Here is a 20,335-nt window from a genome sequence, read left to right as displayed (position 1 = left end):
TACTACGTGGCTCTGCAATATATTACGTGGCTCTGTGCTGTATACTACGTCACTGGGCAATATACTACGGAACTGGGCAATATACTACGTGGCTGCGCAATATACTATGTCACTGGGCAATATACTACGTGGCTGGGCAATATACTACGTGACTGCCCAATGTACTACAGATAAGAAGAACCCGGCACTCAACTTTAAGACAAACTTGTGGTTTTTATTTTGTAGTACGTAAAACGTTTCGGCCTGGTCTGGCCTTCGTCAGTTACTACAGTGTTATAAAGAAAATAAATAATGAGTACATCCATGACTACATCTGTACATACATCGGAGAGTACATGCAGTGTGTAATACATCAATAAACAAAAAAACAAGAAAACAGAAAAAAACAAAAGAACAATAAAACAGAAGTATATACAGAGTATCCTATGGTCCTGGTATGATAATCTTAGGAATCCACCATAAGAGGAATTAACTAGTATATCCCGGCCCTCCCTGGTGGTGAAAGAGAATGTGAGAAACAGTGTGTTGCTATGCGTACCGTACTGAGAGGTGTCTGGATAGATGGTGTGCTTCTGAGAGCGTAATGAGCTCCAGGGAAATCCCTAAGTAGGGAGAGAGGGAGAATGAGCCCATAATAGGAGCTACCATCAACATGCTGAAGTGGGACCGTGCCCGTGTTATATGTGGTCCCAGTAGGTGCTAGTACCTTGAACGATGTAAGTCCCTAGGCAGGGCCGCGATTGCAGACGTTGCTGCAGGCTGTGGAGGGAACAAGGGTGAATGTCAGGATACTGAACATGAGGCTGAAGGCTGAATCGCCAGGTGGTATGTCATGCTGGGGCAGAGTCCCTGCAAGCGGTGGCTTAGGGGAGCTAGTTACCTGGAAAGAAGACGGGTCAGGACGCGGTGTCCACCGCTGTCGGATGTGCATGCCCGAGTGAGGAACCGCCAGAGCGGCGTTCCTTATGTGTGCGCCGGTCCGACCGGATGTGATGTACCGGAAGTGACCGCATGTGGTTCCCCGTAATAGACAGAAGAGAGCCAGCCAATCCTGTGGCTCTATGGTAGGGAGGCGGGACAAAAACCCGGTGTGCACTGTGCGATAGAGCAGATGGACAGCCTCAGATGGTACGGAACCAGTGATAGCAGCGCTGGGAAGGTGGAGGTGGTGGTAATTCATAACAAATCCACTGTGACCCCGTGAGAAGGTGAAAGAGTCCTGGTGATTCAATAGAGGCGACTCTAGGAAGATAAATAAATATGTTAGAGACATAGATACACTGGAACATACATATGATAGGAAACAGTTAGGTCATAATGTGCATAGTCCACATTCCGGAGTGTTAAGTAGTAGGAGCCCATAATGAAACCCGTAGTATAATTCTAAAAACGGCACATGTCAATTAGGTAAAAGAAACAAGGTCATAATCCCTGTTGAGACCTTTGGGGTGCAGGGTGTCGAGGGTATGAATCCAGAAAGCCTCCCTACGTTTTAGGGAGGCTAATCTGTCTCCCCCCCGTCTGGGTGCTGGGACCTGCTCTATTACCTGAAACAACAGCTGAGAAATGTTATGACCTTGGGATATGAAATGGTGTGGGATGGGTAAGAGCGTGTTGCCGCATCTGATCGTGGATTTATGCTTAGAGATGCGTTCCCGGATAGACCGGGTTGTCTCGCCAACATAAAGCATGCCACAGGGGCACTTAATGAGGTAGACCACATATGATGAATCGCAATTGAAGTAATTCTTAATGGGAAACGATCTCCCAGATCGTGGATGGTGGAATGAGCTGCCTTTAAGTACATTGCTGCATTGGGTGCAGTGGAGACAAGGGAAGGTCCCAAGACGTGGGTTCTGGAGGAACCGTTGGATGGGTGCTTTTTTGTCTGGACCAACATCCGCTCTTACCAATGTGTCCCGTAGGTTACGGGGTCTTCTAAAACATGGAAGAAAGGGTTCTCTGAACTCCGGGATGTTTGGGTGGGCAGTTGTAAGTAGATGCCAATGTTTGCGAATGTTACTGTGGAGAATGTACGAAAACGGATGGAAGGAATGGACAAATGGTATACGTTTATTGGACTTTGGTCTGCTATTAAGGCTAGGTGTCTGGGATTCTTGGAGGACAGAGGGGGGGTAACCGCGTGCCAGAAACTTGGCTTCCATCTCAGACACTCTTTGTGTCCGTAGTTCGTTATCCGTGACTATGCGTGTTACCCGCTGAATTTGAGATTTAGGGATCGCTTTTTTAATAGCTCTGGGATGTAGACTTTCAAAATGCAACAGGCTATTTCGGTCGGTGTTCTTTATGTGGATATCGGTACTTAACTTGCCAGTGTTGTCCTTAATGACCATAGTATCCAGAAAATTCATTCTGTGCTGGTCATGAGACATTGTAAAGGAGATACCAGGCCACGCGGTGTCAAGAAAATCCACAAAAGACCGGAAGGACTCCAACGTGCCCCCCCATACGCAAAAAATATCATCTATGTAACGCTTCCAGAGTAGGACATTATCCTGGAAGCGTGAGTCGGAATAGATGATAGTCTCTTCGAAAACTGCCATATAGCAGTTAGCGTACGGGGGCGCTACGTTGGAGCCCATAGCGGTACCCCGTATCTGTAGGTAGTATTGGTCCTGGAATAAAAAATGATTACAATCAAGAACCAATGTGAGTAAATCCACAACCAAGTCAATTTGTTGTTTGTGGGTCCCCGTGGTAGATAGTAATTTTTTGATGGAATTAATGCCATCCGCATGTGGGATGGAAGTGTATAAATCCTTAACGTCCAGTGATGCCAGTATCGCATCGGCCGGTATACTACCTAGGTCTCGTATTGTACCCAGAAAGGCCCCCGTGTCCAACAGAAATGACCTAGTGGATTGGATATGGGGGGTCAGTATTTTTTCTAGGAAGATAGCTATCGGGGACAGTATAGAATTAGTGGCTGCCACTATTGGTCGTCCCGAGGGATGCTCCACATTTTTGTGAATCTTAGGGAGTGTGTAAAAGACCGGGGTCACCGGATGATCGTTGGTGAGGTAGTTGCAGGTTTTGAGGTCTAAGACCCCTAATTCTGTGTATTGCTGTAGTATACGTGAAATCCTGTTTCTAATGGCTTGGGTGGGGTTGGAATCCAGTTTTTGGTACACGGTGGTGTTGTCTAACTGTCTCCCAATTTCATGTAAGTAATCACTTTTGTCCATGATCACAATCGCACCCCCTTTGTCTGCTGGTTTAATTATTAAGCTGGAGTCAGACTGGAGTGATTGTAGTGACTGACGTTCACTTAACGTTAAATTGGGAGGATAGTAAAGGCGACCCATTTCAACCTCCCCCCGGAGTGACTGGAAAGAATTTTGAATGAATTGTATAAACGTCTCAAGGGCGTGTGAGCCCCGTGGGGGTCTGAATGGGCTTTTGGTACGTAAGCCTAAACTTTCTGCTGTAAGAAGTTGAGGTGCTGTAGGGGCTCGTGCGGTATTAACCACTTGGTTCTGTGGATCAGAGAAATACACTTTAAGCCTTAGGGATCTAAAGAACCTTTGTAGGTCCATGTCCAGGTCGAAGGTCCGATAGCGATAAGTGGGGCAAAAAGAAAGACCTTTTTGAAGGACACTACAGTCTGATGCGCCCAAAGTTCTGGAGGAAATGTTTACAATTAGAGATTCAGTACCTGCGATCTTGTCATTCGTGTAAGCTCCGTGTCTCTGCAGAGATCTCTGGCTCCGCCGCGTCCTCTTTTTCGGCCTCGTTGAGTGCGTTGACCTAAAAAATGGGATGTGCTTGGAATGGAGGAACTCTTGTCTTGTTCCGAACCCGAGGTGGAGTAGTCCGTGGAGGAACGGTGTCCAGTTCTTGCGTTGGAGCGAGAGGAGGAATAGTTGTCCTGCCATCTGTATACCCTCTTCGCCTCGTAGTCCTCGGTGTCCCGGGCGAATTTCAGTCGTTTCCTGTTCTCGATATCTCTGCGGTGTTGTTCAGTTTTCGTCTTAATTTCGGATTTCAGTAGGTTCAGCTCCTCTGGGGTACCTGTGGATGAGAGCTGGATCTCAATAGCTTTGACCCGTTCTGAGCTGGCCGTAATCTCTTTCTGTAGGTGTTCTATAGTGAGGGTGATTAGATCTAAGGAGCACTTATTGAGAATCTGTTCAAATTTAGTGCAGTATTCTGGAGAATCTCGGAAGAGTGTGGGACGTAGTGGAACCCTTAAGCCCCTCGGGATGCGTTGTACCCGCAGGTACTCGGACAATGTTGCACAGTGAAGTTCAATGTTAATATGATGTCTTACTTCTCGTTCCAGATCTCGTCCCCTTGTCTCACGGGGTGCGGTTTTCAGAAAATCACAGGGATATATAGAGTGGGATAGGATACTAGTGGTCTCCTCTGGATTGTAGGAGAAGGTATTGGTGGACATGACCAAATGTGCGTGCCTCCACATATGGGAATAATATAGTGAGTGGAAAGACGTGGGCACTGCTACTCAGGTGCTCGGGTAGGTTCCCAAACCGTGTGCATATAGATAAGAAGAACCCGGCACTCAACTTTAAGACAAACTTGTGGTTTTTATTTTGTAGTACGTAAAACGTTTCGGCCTGGTCTGGCCTTCGTCAGTTACTACAGTGTTATAAAGAAAATAAATAATGAGTACATCCATGACTACATCTGTACATACATCGGAGAGTACATGCAGTGTGTAATACATCAATAAACAAAAAAACAAGAAAACAAAAGAACAATAAAACAGAAGTATATACAGAGTATCCTATGGTCCTGGTATGATAATCTTAGGAATCCACCATAAGAGGAATTAACTAGTATATCCCGGCCCTCCCTGGTGGTGAAAGAGAATGTGAGAAACAGTGTGTTGCTATGCGTACCGTACTGAGAGGTGTCTGGATAGATGGTGTGCTTCTGAGAGCGTAATGAGCTCCAGGGAAATCCCTAAGTAGGGAGAGAGGGAGAATGAGCCCATAATAGGAGCTACCATCAACATCTACATCCCAGAGCTATTAAAAAAGCGATCCCTAAATCTCAAATTCAGCGGGTAACACGCATAGTCACGGATAACGAACTACGGACACAAAGAGTGTCTGAGATGGAAGCCAAGTTTCTGGCACGCGGTTACCCCCCCTCTGTCCTCCAAGAATCCCAGACACCTAGCCTTAATAGCAGACCAAAGTCCAATAAACGTATACCATTTGTCCATTCCTTCCATCCATTTTCGTACATTCTCCACAGTAACATTCGCAAACATTGGCATCTACTTACAACTGCCCACCCAAACATCCCGGAGTTCAGAGAACCCTTTCTTCCATGTTTTAGAAGACCCCGTAACCTACGGGACACATTGGTAAGAGCGGATGTTGGTCCAGACAAAAAAGCACCCATCCAACGGTTCCTCCAGAACCCACGTCTTGGGACCTTCCCTTGTCTCCACTGCACCCAATGCAGCAATGTACTTAAAGGCAGCTCATTCCACCATCCACGATCTGGGAGATCGTTTCCCATTAAGAATTACTTCAATTGCGATTCATCATATGTGGTCTACCTCATTAAGTGCCCCTGTGGCATGCTTTATGTTGGCGAGACAACCCGGTCTATCCGGGAACGCATCTCTAAGCATAAATCCACGATCAGATGCGGCAACACGCTCTTACCCATCCCACACCATTTCATATCCCAAGGTCATAACATTTCTCAGCTGTTGTTTCAGGTAATAGAGCAGGTCCCAGCACCCAGACGGGGGGGAGACAGATTAGCCTCCCTAAAACGTAGGGAGGCTTTCTGGATTCATACCCTCGACACCCTGCACCCCAAAGGTCTCAACAGGGATTATGACCTTGTTTCTTTTACCTAATTGACATGTGCCGTTTTTAGAATTATACTACGGGTTTCATTATGGGCTCCTACTACTTAACACTCCGGAATGTGGACTATGCACATTATGACCTAACTGTTTCCTATCATATGTATGTTCCAGTGTATCTATGTCTCTAACATATTTATTTATCTTCCTAGAGTCGCCTCTATTGAATCACCAGGACTCTTCCACCTTCTCACGGGGTCACAGTGGATTTGTTATGAATTACCACCACCTCCACCTTCCCAGCGCTGCTATCACTGGTTCCGTACCATCTGAGGCTGTCCATCTGCTCTATCGCACAGTGCACACCGGGTTTTTGTCCTGCCTCCCTACCATAGAGCCACAGGATTGGCTGGCTCTCTTCTGTCTATTACGGGGAACCACATGCGGTCACTTCCGGTACATCACATCCGGTCGGACCGGCGCACACATAAGGAACGCCGCTCTGGCGGTTCCTCACTCGGGCATGCTCATCCGACAGCGGTGGACACCGCGTCCTGACCCGTCTCCTTTCCAGGTAACTAGCTCCCCTAAGCCACCGCTTGCAGGGACTCTGCCCCAGCATGACATACCACCTGGCGATTCAGCCTTCAGCCTCATGTTCAGTAATCTGACATTCACCCTTGTTCCCTCCACAGCCTGCAGCAACGTCTGCAATCGCGGCCCTGCCTAGGGACTTACATCGTTCAAGGTACTAGCACCTACTGGGACCACATATAACACGGGCACGGTCCCACTTCAGCATGTTGATGGTAGCTCCTATTATGGGCTCATTCTCCCTCTCTCCCTACTTAGGGATTTCCCTGGAGCTCATTACGCTCTCAGAAGCACACCATCTATCCAGACACCTCTCAGTACGGTACGCATAGCAACACACTGTTTCTCACATTCTCTTTCACCACCAGGGAGGGCCGGGATATACTAGTTAATTCCTCTTATGGTGGATTCCTAAGATTATCATACCAGGACCATAGGATACTCTGTATATACTTCTGTTTTATTGTTCTTTTGTTTTTTTCTGTTTTCTTGTTTTTTTGTTTATTGATGTATTACACACTGCATGTACTCTCCGATGTATGTACAGATGTAGTCATGGATGTACTCATTATTTATTTTCTTTATAACACTGTAGTAACTGACGAAGGCCAGACCAGGCCGAAACGTTTTACGTACTACAAAATAAAAACCACAAGTTTGTCTTAAAGTTGAGTGCCGGGTTCTTCTTATCTATATGCACACGGTTTGGGAACCTACCCGAGCACCTGAGTAGCAGTGCCCACGTCTTTCCACTCACTGCCCAATATACTACGTCACTGGGCAATATACTACGTGTCTGGGCAATATACTACGTGGCTGAACAATATACTACGTGGCTCTGTGCTGTATACTACGTCACTGGGCAATATACTACGTAACTGGGCAATATACTACGTGGCTGCGCAGTATACTACGTCACTAGGCAATATACTACGTGGCTGTGCAATATACTACGTGGCTCTGTGCTGTATACTACGTCGCTCTGCAATATATTACGTGGCTCTGTGCTGTATACTACGTCACTGGGCAATATACTACGTAACTGGGCAATATACTACATGACTGGGCAATATACTATCTCGCTGTGCAATATACTACGTCGCTGGGCAATATACTACGTAGCTGGGCAATATACTACGTGACTGGGCAATATACTACGTGACTGGGCAATATACTACGTCACTAGGCAATATACTACGTGGCTCTGTGCTGTATACTACGTCGCTTTGCAATATATTACGTGGCTCTGTGCTGTATACTACGTCACTGTGCAATATACTACGTAACTGGGCAATATACTACATGACTGGGCAATATACTATCTCGCTGTGCAATATACTACGTCGCTGGGCAATATACTACGTCACTGGGCAATATACTACGTGGCTGCGCAATATACTACGTCACTAGGCAATATACTACGTGGCTCTGTGCTGTATACTACGTCGCTCTGCAATATATTACGTGGCTCTGTGCTGTATACTACGTCACTGTGCAATATACTACGTAACTGGGCAATATACTACATGACTGGGCAATATACTATCTCGCTGTGCAATATACTACGTCGCTGGGCAATATACTACGTGACTGGGCAATATACTATGTGGCTGGGCAATATACTACGTAGCTGGGCAATATACTACGTGACTGGGCAATATACTACGTGACTGGGCAATATACTACGTGACTGGGCAATATACTACGTGACTGGGCAATTTACAACGTGACTGGGCAATATACTACGTGGGCTGTGCAATATACTATGTGGGCATACATATTCTAAAATACCTGATGCGTTAGAATTGGGCCACCATCTAGTAATATAATATCTTACAACCAGCATGGATTCATGAAGAATAAGTCATGTCAAACATGGTGGGTATCTATGAGGAGGTAAATGCAAATCTGGATGTTAGTAATGCAGCTGATGTGATTTATCTGGACTTTGCAAAGGCATTTAATACTGTTTTAACACAACAGACGTATACTGAAGCTACAGAAGCAAGAACTGGGGGGAACTTTATGCAGATGGGTAAGGAATTGGCTAAATGACAGGAAACAAAGAGTTGTCATAAATGGTACGTTCTTTAGATGGGATATAGTCAGCAGTGGGGTACCGTAGGCAGGGCCGTATTTAGAGTTTCTGCTGCCCTAGGCACTTTTAGTGCTGCCTCCCCCTTTGGTGAGTATGACACTATCGGCAGTGACTTTGGCAAAAATCGCTGATGTGAAAGTCGCCTTTTGCAGCAGATCCGACAGTTTTTCCGCATCTGCCGCGTAATGGATCACTCTTAGGGCAACACTGCGTTCGGCCTCATTCATTCCCTATGGGACTTACAGACATGTGCGGCTCTTGCGGTTTTGCCGCCATCCGGCAAATGCGGTACTTGCAGCAATGAGAAAAAACACTACTAGCAGTGTTTTATGTATCATCGTAAGTGCAAAACCGCAATTGCCGCACATGTTCGCAAGTAGCCATCATTACCTGTCCCTGCACCTTGCTAGCTCATCCCTATCCAACCCTCCCTGACCTAAAACTACACTATAAAGCTTCAGAAAAGCAATTTATTAACTGCCATATTCCTATGATAATGAGGGCTCTAGGCTACGGCGTAGACTGGGACGGGCAGTCTCCGGGTCTCCATCCTCTCTGTGCACACCCTCAGTCCCTGCCTCACTGCCTGTGCACAGACCACCCTCCACCGCACCCGGTAATCACCGCTCGCAGTAGCATACCAGCAGAGGTGTATCTAGGGTTTCTGGCACCCGGGGAAAGAATTCATTTTGGTGCCCCCCCTCCGCCAAGGACATATGTGATTTGCACACTCAGTCATGTGCCCACGAGCTCCTCTCCCTAATGCTCTCAATGTTCAGTGAAAAACTAAGAGAAGCAGAAGAGAAGCTCGATGTCGCAGGACCATAAGGGTATGTGTCCACGTTCAGGATTGCATCAGGATTTGGTCATGATTTTTCATCAGTATTTGTAGCCAAAACCAGGAGTGGAACAATTAGAGGAAAACTATTATAGAACCATATGCTCCACTTCTGTATTTATCACCCACTCCTGGTTTTGGCTACAAATACTGATGTAAAATACTGACCAAATCCTGATGCAATCCTGAACGTGGACACACACCCTAAGTCTGAAAAATCGCATATGAGTGACGTGTCCATGTGACGACTACTGGAACTTGCAGAGCTGAATCCTGACATCGCAGCTTCTGAATTCTCACAACGCATGCACTGCACTTTTAGGATTCTCCCTTGCCGGTGGACAGTCATGTCAGCACAAGTATGTGATTTGTAGACTTCTGACCACATTCTGACTAGATGTGCCCGGCCTCGCTCAGTTCATTTTCATTGACGGAGGTCACGCATGTCTAGTCAGCACGTGATCGCATTAATGTAAATCCCCAGCATGAGAGAATCCTGACAGCGTGCAGTGTGCACTGTGAGAATTCAGAAGTCTGCAGTCACAAAGAATGACTGCAGACTCATCACAAGCCTGGACATCCCCTTTAAAAGGGACTCTGTCACCTGAATTTGGAGGGAACAATTTTCAGCCATAGGGGTGGGGTTTTCGGGTGTTTGATTCACCCTTTCCTTACCCGCTGGCTGCATGCTGGCTGCAATATTGGATTGAAGCTCATTCTCTGTCCTCCATAGTACACGCCTGCGCAAGGCAAGATTGCAGATTGTGCAGGTACAGTATGTACTACGGAGGACAGAGAATGAGCTTCAATCCAATATTGCAGCCAGCATGCAGCCAGCGGGTATGGAAAGGGTGAATCAAACACCCGAAAACCCCACCCCTATGGCTGAAAATTGTTCCCTCCAAATTCAGGTGACAGTGTCCCTTTAAATCTCCTAACATATATAAAAACATGAGAGTTAGCATCACAAATAACATTTACATCCAGGTACCTGATAGATGACGTCGCCTCTGGAGCCGTTCTCCTTTTCTTCATCTTGTCCAGATCCCATGATGAGTTTTCTCATCCACAGCCGTCTCTGCAGACTTCCATCTTCGCCGCTCTTTTGCAGAAAGTCTCCACATGACGCCCTTAAAGATACAAGTGTCATTATAATGCTCCCAAATAAAAAATTGCCCCTCACTATATTGTCTGCACAAAGTATGACCCCCACACTGTCCCTCTTATGGTACATGCTCTTCACACTGTCCTCTCCTTTCTATACCAGTCCCCTCTTCACACTGTCCTCTCACACTGTGTCCCCCTTATAGGGCCCAGTATTTATACTCCATATTTATACTCCATCCTCCCACACTGCGTTCATGCCTCCCCCATCCTCCCACCCTGCGTTCATGGCTCCCCCATCCTTCTCCCCTGCAAGCATGGCTCCCCCATCCTCCCACTCTGCGTTCATGGCTCCCCATCCTTCTCCCCTGCGTTCATGGCTCCCCCATCCTTCTCCCCTGCGTTCATGGCTCCCCCATCCTCCCACTCTGCGTTCATGGCTCCCCCATCCTCCCACTCTGCGTTCATGGCTCCCCCATCCTCCCACTCTGCGTTCATGGCTCCCCCATCCTCCCACTCTGCGTTCATGGCTCCCCCATCCTCCCACTCTGCGTTCATGGCTCCCCATCCTTCTCCCCTGTATGCACGGCTCCCCATCCTTCTCCCCTGTATGCACGGCTCCCCATCCTTCTCCCCTGTGTGCACGGCTCCCCATCCTTCTCCCCTGTGTGCACGGCTCCCCATCCTTCTCCCCTGTGTACATGGCTCCCCATCCTTCTCCCCTGTGTGCACGGCTCCCCATCCTTCTCCCCTGTGTGCACGGCTCCCCATCCTTCTCCCCTGTGTGCACGGCTCCCCATCCTTCTCCCCTGTATGCACGGCTCCCCATCCTTCTCCCCTGTGTACATGGCTCCCCATCCTTCTCCCCTGTGTGCACGGCTCCCCATCCTTCTCCCCTGTATGCACGGCTCCCCATCCTTCTCCCCTGTGTGCACGGCTCCCCATCCTTCTCCCCTGTGTGCACGGCTCCCCATCCTTCTCCCCTGTGTACATGGCTCCCCATCCTTCTCCCCTGTGTGCACGGCTCCCCATCCTTCTCCCCTGTGTGCACGGCTCCCCATCCTTCTCCCCTGTGTGCACGGCTCCCCATCCTTCTCCCCTGTATGCACGGCTCCCCATCCTTCTCCCCTGTGTACATGGCTCCCCATCCTTCTCCCCTGTGTGCACGGCTCCCCATCCTTCTCCCCTGTGTGCACGGCTCCCCATCCTTCTCCCCTGTGTGCACGGCTCCCCATCCTTCTCCCCTGTGTGCACGGCTCCCCATCCTTCTCCCCTGTGTACATGGCTCCCCATCCTTCTCCCCTGTGTGCACGGCTCCCCATCCTTCTCCCCTGTATGCACGACTCCCCATCCTTCTCCCCTGTATGCACGGCTCCCCATCCTTCTCCCCTGTATGCACGGCTCCCCATCCTTCTCCCCTGTGTGCACGGCTCCCCATCCTTCTCCCCTGTATGCACGACTCCCCATCCTTCTCCCCTGTATGCACGGCTCCCCATCCTTCTCCCCTGTATGCATGGCTCCCCATCCTCCTCCCCTGTGTGCACGGCTCCCCATCCTTCTCCCCTGTATGCACGGCTCCCCATCCTTCTCCCCTGTGTACATGGCTCCCCATCCTTCTCCCCTGTATGCACGGCTCCCCATCCTTCTCCCCTGTGTACATGGCTCCCCATCCTTCTCCCCTGTGTGCACGGCTCCCCATCCTTCTCCCCTGTATGCACGACTCCCCATCCTTCTCCCCTGTATGCACGGCTCCCCATCCTTCTCCCCTGTATGCACGGCTCCCCATCCTTCTCCCCTGTGTGCACGGCTCCCCATCCTTCTCCCCTGTATGCACGACTCCCCATCCTTCTCCCCTGTATGCATGGCTCCCCATCCTTCTCCCCTGTATGCATGGCTCCCCATCCTCCTCCCCTGTGTGCACGGCACCCCACTTTTTTCCCTGTCATACTTACCTCTCACCGGCGCGCAGCACAGAACTTCCTGGCATCTCAGCGTCTTCCTTCCTGTCTTCAGCGGTCACATGGTAGCGCTAATTAAGGGTGATGAATATGCGCATATTCATCACCCTTAATGATCGGTACCATGTGACCGCTGAAGACAGGACGGCGCTGAGACGCAGTTGCAGCCACCGCTGGAGGAAGGTGAGTATTACGTCTTCAGGGAGGGAGGGAAGGGGGCGGGAAGGAGGGAGGAGGGGGGGGCGGGAAGGGGGGAGGGAGGAGGGGGGGCGGAAACTTGACCCCGGAGTTTTATAAAATAAAAAAAAAAAAAAAAAAAGGAAAAAACCTAGCTCAAGGGCGCCCCCCCGCATCCCGCCGCCCTAGGCACGTGCCCTCAAGTGCCTAGTGGCAAATACGGCCCTGACCGTAGGGATCTTTGCTAGGATCAATTTCTTTTTACCCTCGTAATTAATGACTTTGTGGATGGGATTAAGAGTAAAGTGTCAGTCTTTCCTGACGACACTAAACTATGTAGGATATTAAAATCTGACCTTGACATTACAATATTGCAAAGCGATCTGAATAAGATGACTGAATAGGCAAACACTTAGCAAATGAGAATTAATGTAGATAAATGTAGAGTAATGCACCTAAGACATAGTAATCCTATTGCTGCATATACATTAAATGGAAGTATACTTGAGACTACAGAACAGGAGAAGAATTTGGTAATAATAATATTTTTGTATTTATATAGCGCCAACATATTCCGCAGCACTTTACAATTAAGCGGGGACATGTACAGACAATAAATTCAGTACAAGTTAAGACAATTTAAACAGTGACATTAGGAGTGAGGTTCCTGCTTGCAAGCTTACAATCTACAAGGAAATGGGGGGACAATAGGTGTAAAGTGCTTGTTATTTCAGGTCTGGCAATTATAATAAATAGGGATTTTCATATGAAGCTGCATGATTCGGTCATCAGCCCGTGTGTTTAAGTGCAATAGTAAAGTATCAATTGCAGTTATCATGTGCATGGAGGGAGTGGAGACAGATGAATAGTAGGGTGCACATTCAGAGTAATATTTGGAAGGAAGGAAGAGGGCAAAGTTAGTTTACTGAGTAGTTGATGTGGTAGGCTTGTTTGAAGAGATGGGTTTTTAAAGCGCGCTTGAATAGGTCGGGGCTAGGTATTAGCCTGATCGTCTGAGGAAGTGCATTCTAGAGAGCTGGCGCAGCACGAGAGAAGTCTTGGAGACGGAGGTGCGAGGTTCGGATTACGGGGGATGTTAGTCTTAGGTGATTTGTAGAATGGAGGGCACGTGTAGGGCGATAGAGATGAGAGAGGAGATATAAGGCGGTGCAGAACTGTGGAGAGCTTTGTGGGTGAGAGAGATGAATTTATACCGGACCCTGTAGCGAATAGGTAGCCAGTGTAATGACTGCCACAAGATGGAGGCATCGGTGAAGCGGCTGGACAGAAATATGACCCTGGCTGCCGCATTCAAGATGGATTGGAGAGGATAAAGTTTGGTAAGAGGGAGACCGATCAGAAGAGAGTTGCAGTAGTCCAGACGAGAATGAATAAGAGCGACAGTAAGAGTCTTAGCAGTTTCCTCAAAGGTGAGAAAAGGTCGGATTCTGGAGATGTTTTTAAGATGCAGGTGACAAGAGCGAGTGAGTGATCGGATATAGGGAGTAAAGGAAAGTTCGGTGTCTGATATGACCCCAAGACAGCGGGCATGCTGCTTGGGAGTTATGGTTGAATCCTCCAGGGTAATTTCGATGTTGGGTAGAGTGAGGTTAGTAGAAGGGAGAAACACAAGAAGTTCCGTTTTGGAGAGATTTAGTTTCAGATAGAGGAAGGACATGATGTTAGATACAGCAGACAGACAATCCTTGGTATTTTGAATTAGGGTAGGGGTGTTGTCAGGGGAAGAAGTGTATAATTGGGTGTCATCAGCATAGAGATGATATTGAAACCCAAATGTGCTGATTGTTTGTCCAATAGGGGCCGTGTATTCTGGTTACAAGTAACCCTGAGCAGCAGTACTCAATGTCAAGCAGCAACCGCAAAAGCAAACACGATTTTAGGGTGTATAAAAAGAGATATACGATCCCAACATATAATTACCCCTTTATAAATCACTGATGAGGCCACATCTAGAATATGGGATCCAGTTTTGGGCTCCACATTTTCAAAAGGACATTCAGAAGTTCGAGTCAGTTTAAAGGCGGGCAATTATATTATTACAAGGGATGGAAGGCCTCTCATATGATGAAAGGTTGGAAAAGTTGGGCTTATTTAGCTTAGAAAAAAGTCACTTCAGAGGAGATCTCCTTTATATGTATAAATACAGTGGCTACGAAAAGTATTCAGACCCCTTTAAATTTTTCACTCTTTGTTTCATTGCAGCTATTTGGTACATTCAAAAGTTAATTTTTCTCATTAATGTACACTCTGCCCCCATCTTGTCTGAAAAAATAACAGAAATGTAGAAATGTTTGCATATTTATTAAAAAGAAAAACTGAAATATCACATGGTATTCAGACCCTTTTCTCAGAGACTCATATTTAAGTCACATGCTATCCATTTCCTTATGATCCTCCTTGAGATGGTTCTACTCCTTCATTGGAGTCCAGCTGTGTTTAATTAAACTGATAGGACTTGATTTGGAAAGGCACACACCTGTCTATATAAGACCTCACAGCTCACAGTGCATGTCAGACCAAATGAGAATCATGAGGTAAAAGGAACTAGCCAAAGAGCACAGAGACAGAATTGTGGCAAGGCATAGATTTTGCCAAGGTTACAAAAGAATTTCTGCAGTACTTAAGGTTCCTAAGAGCACAGTGGCCTCCATAATCCTTAAATGGAAGAAGTTTGGGACCACCAGAAGTCTTCCTAGACCTGGCCGTCCAGCCAAACTGAGCAATCGTGGGAGAAGAGCCTTGGGGAGAGAAGTAAAGAGGAACCTCAAGATCACTGTGGCTTTATCCAGAGATGCAGTAGGGAGATTGGAGAAAGTTCCACAAAGTCAACTATCACTGTAGCCCTCCACCAGTTGGGCCTTTAGGGCAGAGTGGCCCAAAGAAAGCCTCTTCTCAGTGCAAGGCATATGAAAGCCCGCATAGCATTTGCTGAAAAACACATGAAGGACTCCCAGACTATGAGAAATAAGATTCTCTGGTCTGATGAGACGGAGATAGACCATTTTGGTGATAATTCTAAGTGGTATGTGTTGAGAAAACCAGGCACTGCTCATTACCTGCTCAATACAATCCCAACAGTGAAACATAGTAGCGGCAGCATCATGCTATGGGGGTGCTTTTCAGCTGCAGGGACAGGACGACTGGTTGCCATTGAGAGAAACATGAATGCGGCCAAGTACAGAGATATCGTGGATGAAAACCTTCCAGAGTGCTCTGGACCTCAGACTTGGCTGAACGGTGGCTCAGTGGTTAGCACTGCAGCCTTGCAGCGCTGGAGTCCTGGGTTCAAATCCCACCAAGGACAACATCTGCAAGGAGTTTATGTTCTCCCTGTGTTTACGTGGGTTTCCTCTGGGGTCTCTGGTTTCCTCCCATATTCCAAAGACATACTAATAGGGAATTTAGATTGTGAGACCCATCGGGGACTGCGGTGATAATGTGTGCAAACTGTACGCTGTGGAATATGATATTGCTATATAAATATAAAAATTATTATTAGAAGTTTCACCTTCCAACAAGACAATGACCCTAAGTACACAGCTAAAATAACAGAGCAACTCTGTGACCATTCTTGAGTGGCCCAGCCAGAGCCCTGACCTAAACCAAATTCAGCATCTCTGTAGAGACCTGAAAATGGCTGTCCACCAACATTCACCATCCAACCTGACAGAACTGAAGAGGATCTGCAAAGAAGAATTGCAGAAGATCCACCACCACATTATAGGTGTCAGGTCTGAGCATTCCTACATGGACAGTTTCCTGGAAAGTGGATTGGTCATTGTGGGCCAGTTGAATGGCCACCAAAGTCTCCCGATCTGACCCCCTTAGACTTTTTTCTTTGGGTTCATCTGAAGGCAATTGTCTATGCTGTGAAGATACGAGATGTGCAGCATCTGAAACAACAGATACTGGAAGCCTGTGCTAGCATTTCTTCTGCTGTGTTGCTATCAGTGTGTCAAGAGTGGGAAAAGAGGGTTGCATTGACAATCCAACACAATGGGCAGCACTTTGAACACATTTTATAAGTGGTCATAAACTTGTAAATAACTCATGAAATAATAAAGTTACATTAAAACCAAGCACACCATTGTTTTTCTTGTGAAATTCTCATTAGGTTTGATGTGTCACATGACCCTCTTCCCATTGAAAAAAAAATAAAGTTGGATCCAAAATGGCTGACTTCAAAATGGCTGCCATGGTCACCACCCATCTTGAAAAGTTTTCCCCCTCCTATATACTAATGTGCCACAAACAGGAAGTTGATATTAAAAACCATTCCCATATTATTTAGGTGTATCCATATAAATGGCCCACCTTCAGTGTCGGACTGGCCCACCGGGAGATCGGAGAATCCTCCGGTGGGCCCTCCCCCCAGAGGGCCCTCCCCCTCACCAGACTCCTGCTCTGTCCTGTATTATGATTGCATGCGCATGCACCGTGACCCAGCAGTGAGTGTTATTCCATAACGTGGTGCCGGCCGCCTGCACTGCTCAGTAACATGTGATGTGAGGTGAGAGCTTTCTCATCACCTGCTGCGGCTTCTATTGATGTCTTGGCGCCGCTCTCTCAGCTGCGCAGTGCTCATGAGATCAATAGAAGCGACAGCTGCAGGTGATAGAAAGCTCTCACCTCACATCATATGTTACTGAGGAGCAGTGCAGGCGGCCGGCACCGGGTATAGAATAACCCGCACAGCGCCACGCACAGCACAGAGCCACAGGCTGTGAGACACTGCACACAGCGTCTAGAACGGAGTTGATTTTTTGAGGGCATGATGTCACTGGAAGGGGCGGGGCCTCCATCAGACCAGTGACCTGATAACAGGAAGCAGAGCTGTGCCGACTGAGGCTGCTGGAGCCCTGTAAGTAGAGGACCGAGGGGGCTGCACTATGGAACTGTGTGAGGAGAGGAATGAGGGTCTGCACAATGGATCCTTGCACAGACAGGTATGAAGACCCAGGACTCAGTGTGAGTGGTCAGAGGATGAATTTATTTGATGTAACTTGAAAGGGGCTGTGTGGAGAAGGGGGGAGGATGAGGCTGTGTGGAGAAGGAGAGATGATGAGGGGGCTGTGTGGAGGAGGGATGAGGGGGCTGTGTGGAGGAGGGATGATGAGGAGGCTGTGTGGAGAAGGAGAGATGATGAGGGGGCTGTGTGGAGGAGGGATGATGAGGGGGCTGTGTGGAGGAGGGATGATGAGGGGGCTGTGTGGAGAAGAGATGATGAGGGGGCTGTGTGGAGGAGGGATGATGAGGGGGCTGTGTGGAGGAGGGATGATGAGGGGGCTGTGTGGAGAAGAGATGATGAGGGGGCTGTGTGGAGGAGGGATGATGAGGGGGCTGTGTGGAGGAGGGATGATGAGGGGGCTGTGTGGAGGAGGGATGATGAGGGGGCTGTGTGGAGAAGAGATGATGAGGGGGCTGTGTGGAGGAGGGATGATGAGGGGGCTGTGTGGAGGAGGGATGAGGGGGCTGTGTGGAGAAGAGATGAGGGGGCTGTGTGGAGAAGAAGAGATGATGAGGGGGCTGTGTGGAGAAGGAGGGACGATGAGGGGGCTGTGTGGAGGAGAGATGAGGGGGCTGTGTGGAGAAGGAGAGATGATGAGGGGGCTGTGTGGAGGAGAGATGAGGGGGCTGTGTGGAGAAGGAGGGATGATGAGGGGGCTGTGTGGAGGAGGGATGATGAGGAGGCTGTGTGGAGAAGAGATGATGAGGAGGCTGTGTGGAGAAGGAGGGATGATGAGGGGCTGTGTGGAAAAGGAGAGATGATGAGCTTTGTGAAAAAGGGGGGGGTTGATGAGGGGGCTGTGTGGAGAAGGGGGGATGATGAGGAGGCTGTGTGGAAAAGGGGGGATGATGAGCTTTGTGGAAAAAGAGGTGATCCAGGGCTGTGTGGAGAAGAGGGGGGAGTGAGAAAAAGCCCATTGGTGAGTTCACCGCCTCTGCACTGTGGGACTTTCTCACTGTGCTAGTGGGGATCTCACCAAGGTCACCGCAGTTCAGGGGCCTGGGTGAGAACATAGCCTCAGTGACTTGCCGTAACCTCGATGAGGTTAGCCGACGCCAGTGACGGAGGTAAACTTTATACCTCCGATCACAGCTGTGGGCTCACATCATTTGACAGCGTGTGAACATCAGCTGTCTGACTGGCGGATCAGAAGCAGTGTTTGCTGCTCTGTCTTGCATCTGACAGAGTGGTAAACACTGGATGTATTGGCCCCCCATTCAAATGAATAGGGTCCAGGTACTGTTCTGGTACCCGAACCTGGTCTCATTTTTAACTGTTTGGCCGGACCCGAACATCTAGGGGTCCGCTCATCTCTAATCCTGTGTCTAGTGTGTGACTGGTGTATGTATGGTGCGTGAGTGTGTCATGTGGCTAGCGTGTGACTGGTGTGTGTGTCACATGTATGTATCCTGTGTCTAGCGTGTGACTGGTGTGTATGTGTCGTGTCTATTGTGTGTATGTGGCACATGTCTAAATAATAAAATCTTTCTGTGCTTATAGAATATTATTGTTCTAGGTTTTACATAAAATTATCTGCTGCCGGTAAGGGTGCTTAACTAGATGGAAACTAAGGCTACTTTCACACTTCCATCTTCAAAATCTGCACAGGATCCATCAAGACGTTGAAATGACGGATCCTGTGCAGATTGTGGAAAACGTGTGCACTGGGCCCGTCTTTCTGACGGACCCGTCGAAGCTGTGTGCACCTGTTGTGTATGCGTCTTCGCAGCGGTTTTCCGCTGCGAAAACGCATACACGACACAAACCAGGTAAAAAAAAAAAAAAAATCGCGGTATTCTCACCTACCGGCGTTCCCACGCAGCGATGCTCTTTGTAGCTAGCAAAAAACATGAACGTTTTCTCTGCCCGACGGACCGTTTTTTTGATGCAGGATCCAGTGAAAAAGGGATGACTCTGCAGCTAGTACCCCTTAAGCATGGTGGGCCCTTAGAATGATTTTCTCTGGTGGGCCCACACTACTCCAGTCCGACGCTGCCCACCTTGTATAATATATACCAGTCACATACTATCCTGTATATAACATCTGATGTCTGTACACAGGGTATAAGATTTACCAGTCACTACTATCCTGTATATAACATCTGATGTCTGTACATATAGTATAAGATATACTAGTCACATACTATCATGTATATAACATCTGATGTTTGTAGACATACCACACACCAGTCACATATCCTGTATACTGTATGTACTACACTATGTACACAGACAGCTGATATTATATGCAGGATATGTGAATGGTTTCATCATCTCATGCCTGTAGTCATACTATAATATATACTGTCATATATACAGTACAGCATAATAAGTCACTCATATATCATTCACTTTTACCAGTTTCATGTTGTGGAGTTCAGTTGTGACTCGCTTGAGTGAGTAGATTTAAAACAAACAAACACAAACCGCGACATTCGTAGGTAACTAAGTAGTACACCTATACTTATGTGTGACGAGCATTACTTCAGGCATACGTTATTTTCAGGAGTGTAGAACAGCACAGCGTACCTTGCTTTACTACACCTCTAAAACGTATAGTATGGCTGAAGCTAGTGATACATAAGTACAGGTGCACCACTAACTACTACGGTGTACAGCTCTGTATTCAGCCTGAATAAAAGAACCCTCATGGAACTACCTTGCAGGAAGGGACTGTTTTCCATCTGTACAATCTATCTTTAAAGTGCATTTATTGCCTATGCAGAAT

At 47.8% G+C, this 20,335-nt stretch overlaps 2 protein-coding genes across 3 annotated transcripts in view; one reads left to right on the top strand and one right to left on the bottom strand.

Annotated features, from left to right (window-relative positions):
* Window positions 1-20,335, top strand: part of MTRR (5-methyltetrahydrofolate-homocysteine methyltransferase reductase) — an 831,186-nt gene that overhangs the window by 790,327 nt on the left and 20,524 nt on the right. The window contains exon 14 of one of the 2 annotated variants that reach the window (XM_069730414.1): window positions 6,022-7,150. The exons of the other annotated variant lie outside the window; for it this stretch is intronic. Within the exon in view, the coding sequence (XP_069586515.1) occupies window positions 6,022-6,142 (121 nt within the window). The 3' untranslated portion in view covers window positions 6,143-7,150. Of the gene's footprint in view, window positions 1-6,021; window positions 7,151-20,335 lie in introns of those variants that run through there. 2 annotated transcript variants of the gene reach the window in all.
* On the bottom strand, window positions 1,213-4,428 carry LOC138642317 (uncharacterized). The gene is made up of 2 exons (XM_069730417.1): window positions 3,677-4,428; window positions 1,213-1,242 (listed from the first exon to the last, which is right to left on the bottom strand). Exons 1-2 carry the CDS (start codon window positions 4,415-4,417, stop codon window positions 1,228-1,230), a joined length of 756 nt encoding a protein of 251 aa, XP_069586518.1. The 5' UTR covers window positions 4,418-4,428; the 3' UTR covers window positions 1,213-1,227.

The sequence above is a fragment of the Ranitomeya imitator genome, chromosome 6, assembly GCF_032444005.1.
Source record: "Ranitomeya imitator isolate aRanImi1 chromosome 6, aRanImi1.pri, whole genome shotgun sequence".
Taxonomy (NCBI): Eukaryota; Metazoa; Chordata; class Amphibia; order Anura; family Dendrobatidae; genus Ranitomeya; species Ranitomeya imitator.
The sequence above is the reverse complement of the archived record's forward strand: the minus strand, read 5'-3'. Positions and strand labels throughout refer to the sequence as shown.

Coding starts and splice junctions, on each gene's coding strand:
- LOC138642317 (XM_069730417.1), bottom strand. CDS start 4,417: ATGTCCACCAATACCTTCTCCTACAATCCAGAGGAGACCACTAGTATC.